The sequence below is a fragment of the Solanum pennellii genome, chromosome 1 (genome assembly GCF_001406875.1).
Source record: "Solanum pennellii chromosome 1, SPENNV200".
Classification (NCBI taxonomy): domain Eukaryota; kingdom Viridiplantae; phylum Streptophyta; class Magnoliopsida; order Solanales; family Solanaceae; genus Solanum; species Solanum pennellii.
Window position 1 is genome coordinate 87,168,240 of NC_028637.1, and position 3,456 is coordinate 87,171,695.

Here is a 3,456-nt window from a genome sequence, read left to right on the forward strand (position 1 = left end):
CGTGGGCCCCAAACATTAAAAGAGTTACAATCACTTGTGCAAATCAACTATACACACCATATGGAACTCTCCCATTAGAGGTATACATCACTTGGCCAATAATAGGCCAAGTTATAAATTTGTATATTAAGTTCATGGCTATAAATAGCCACTTTACATATAGATACATATATACCAATTACATTATTTTCTTATCATTTTTCACTTGTTTCTTTTTAGTTCACTAATATTAAGTTACTTAGCAATTATTTTTATAACACGTTATCAGCACAAGTTTTTACCAGTTCAAGTAAAGGTATAAATTTCATTTTCTTAAATAATGTCTAATCTCTCTAAACTTGAATTTCTTGCTCTAGACATATCGGGAAAAAGCTATCTATCATGGGTACTCGATGCAGAAATTCATCTTGATGCGATGGGTCTAGCAGACACCATCCAAGAAAACAATCAAGCATCGAATCAAAACCGTGCTAAGGCGACGATATTTCTCCGTCATCACCTTGATGAGGGTTTGAAAATGGAATATCTCACTGTTAAAGATCTTCTGGTGTTGTGGAACAATTTAAAAATAGATATGACCACCTGAAGTTGGTCGTCCTTCCACAGGCACGTTATGACTAGATCCACTTGAGACTTCAAAATTTTAAATCTATCAGTGAGTATATAACTCTTCCATGTCATAATCTCACAATTAAAATTATGTGGAGAAAATATCACTGACCATGATATGCTGGAGAAAACATTTTTCACTTTTACTGCCTCAAGTATGCTTCTGCAGCAGCAATACCGAGAAATGGGATTTAAAAAATATTCCAAATTAATTTCACATCTCCTTGTTGCTGAACAACATAATGACTTACTGATGAAAAACCATGAAAGTGGACCTACTGGTTCTATGTCATTTCCTGAAGTAAATACGATAAATTTTCACCAATCTAGGCATGAAAAAGATCGTGGCTCCAGTCGTGGCCGTTGTCGTGGTCGAGGAAGAAATTTCAATCATGATGATCGTCTTGCACTAAATAATAACCTTCAACACCAGCAGTGTAAAAACAAGAAAGAAAAACATGACGTAGTGCAGAAGAAAAATTCAGACAACAAATGTTATCGATGTGGAGAAAAAGGACATTGGTCACGTAACTGTCGTACGCCAAGGCACCTGATTGAGCTATATCAAGCTTCCCTGAAGGAGGCGAAAAATAATGCAGAAGCCAACTTTATCTCGAAAGATACTGTTGAACCCATGCATCTAGATGTAGCGGATTTCTTTGAGAATCCCGAAGGAAAGATAGATCACCTGATAGGTGATGGGTCTGTGATAATGTAAATATATTTCATTTTCGTCGTTTGTATGACTAGTATGAATATGTTTTTCTAGACTTGTAAATAACTGAAAAGTTGTGTAATTGATAGTGGAACAACGTACGCCATATTCAAAGATGAGAAATACTTCTCCTACTTGCTTAGAAGAAAAGCAAATGTTACTACAATTTCCGGTAATTCAAACTTAATAGAAAGCTCCGGAAGAGCTACTATATTTCTTCCTAAGGGGACAAAACTTGTCATAGAAGATGCTTTGTTCTCTTCTAAATCCCCAAGTTAAGTTTTAAATTATATTCGCCGAAATGGATATCATGTTGAGATAATAAATGAAATGAATGTTGAATACCTTGGTATTACCAAGATTGTCTCAGACCAGAAATATGTGTTGGAGAAATTATCAACTTTATCTTCTGCCCTGTATTATGCAAAAATAAGTACAATTGAAGCACACTCTATCATAAACCAGAAGTTTACTGACTTAAAGACTTTTGTGCTTTGGCATGACCGAATAGGTCATCCTGGATCAACAATGATGAGACAAATCATTGAAAACTCAAATGGACATCCATTAAAGAACCTGAAGATTCTTACAAATAATGAGTTTTCGTGTGCTGCTTGTTGCCAAGGCAAATTGATTACTAGGCCATCACCAATGAAGGTTAAGATTGAATCCCCTCTATTTTTAGAACGAATACATGGGGATATTTTTACCTCATTCAACCCTTATCCCCTCCCCCCCTCCCCCTCAAACTCATTACAGAGGTCCTCATAATGTTTTTTGAGAAAGAAATTATAAGTGCTCCGGTGTGCCAAATCCACGGGTAACACACGAAAAATTGAGGAATTTGCGTGATTCCTAAAAAAGGACATGTAAATGCGGAAATGGACGTTAAAAAAATAGTGTGAGTATACGTGATGGTTCCCCAACTCATTATGGAGGTCTCATAAACTTTTTTAAGAAAAAAAAGGGTGTTCCGGGGCACCAGATCCATGGGCTTAATACACACGAAAAATTGAAAAATTTGCGTAATTTCTAAAAAAGACAATGTGGAGATGAGTGTTAAAATATGGTGTGAGTATATGTGATGGTTCCTCAACTCATTACAGAGATTCATAGGCATACACACAAAAAATTGAGAAATTTGTGTGATTCCTTAAAGAGGGTCTGTAAATGTGGCAATATGCGTTAGAACTTTTCTAGCGCGAATTCGAATTTAGACGAGCTCCAATGTGGATATCAGACACCTATTGAGAAACCAAAAAAGACATCCAAGCTCTTATCTTCTTTGAAGTTTCGTCTAAATACTTAAACTCGATCAAAAAATATTTAAACCTGTCATATATGTTCCTCACTTGCTTGACATGAATGACATTTTTTTTTCACAAAAACATTTCATTGCATTACTTTAAAATACGTTTCAGATGTCCATAAGACACCATTGAATCAGTTACAACACAACTTGGGAAAGCAGAATCCCAAGAAATCCTATTTATACACGAAATAAAAATTTTTGCTAGATTATGAGCTACTACATTCCATGTTCGAGGAACATATATAATTTCGATTTCTTCAAAAGATTTCATCATTCGCCAGACATCCTCGCAAATGGTCTCTATTTCCCAAGATGTTATCAAATTCTTTTGCAACAATATATGACATTCTTTGCATCTCACAATATGTGAACCTTTGAACAACCCTTTTATAGTGCTCTTTTCATAGCTTTCCGAATTGCTAACGCTTCAGCAGCTATGGCCTTCCCTACAAATTGAATAGGAGTACCAAAGGCATGAAGAAAATTACCACAGCTATCTATAGCCGCCATTCCAATGCTTGCTTTTAATATGAATGACATTCACGTCAACATAATTTAACACACCATCATTTTTATATTTAATCTACTAAAATTTCTTTATTATATTTTAATTTACCTTCCTAAATTAAAAAAAAAGAGGATCTCTGAAATAATAACTTAACAATTTTCATGGCTATTTCCACCATGAATAATGATACCTCTCATTTTTTATTTTCATTTCCCCCTATGATTTTTGTAATTTTAAAGTTTCTAATTATTATGTTGACTTGCTTACAAAGGCATGTAACCACACACTTCATTGGCTTAGCAGAGTAAAAAA

The 3,456-nt window shown here is 34.7% G+C and overlaps 1 protein-coding gene across 1 annotated transcript; it reads left to right on the plus strand.

Moving 5' to 3' along the window:
- Positions 1 to 793: 793 nt before the first annotated feature.
- LOC107024518 lies at positions 794 to 1,327 on the plus strand. The gene has a single exon (XM_015225508.1). It carries the CDS (start codon positions 794 to 796, stop codon positions 1,325 to 1,327), a length of 534 nt encoding a protein of 177 aa, XP_015080994.1.
- Positions 1,328 to 3,456: the final 2,129 nt, after the last annotated feature.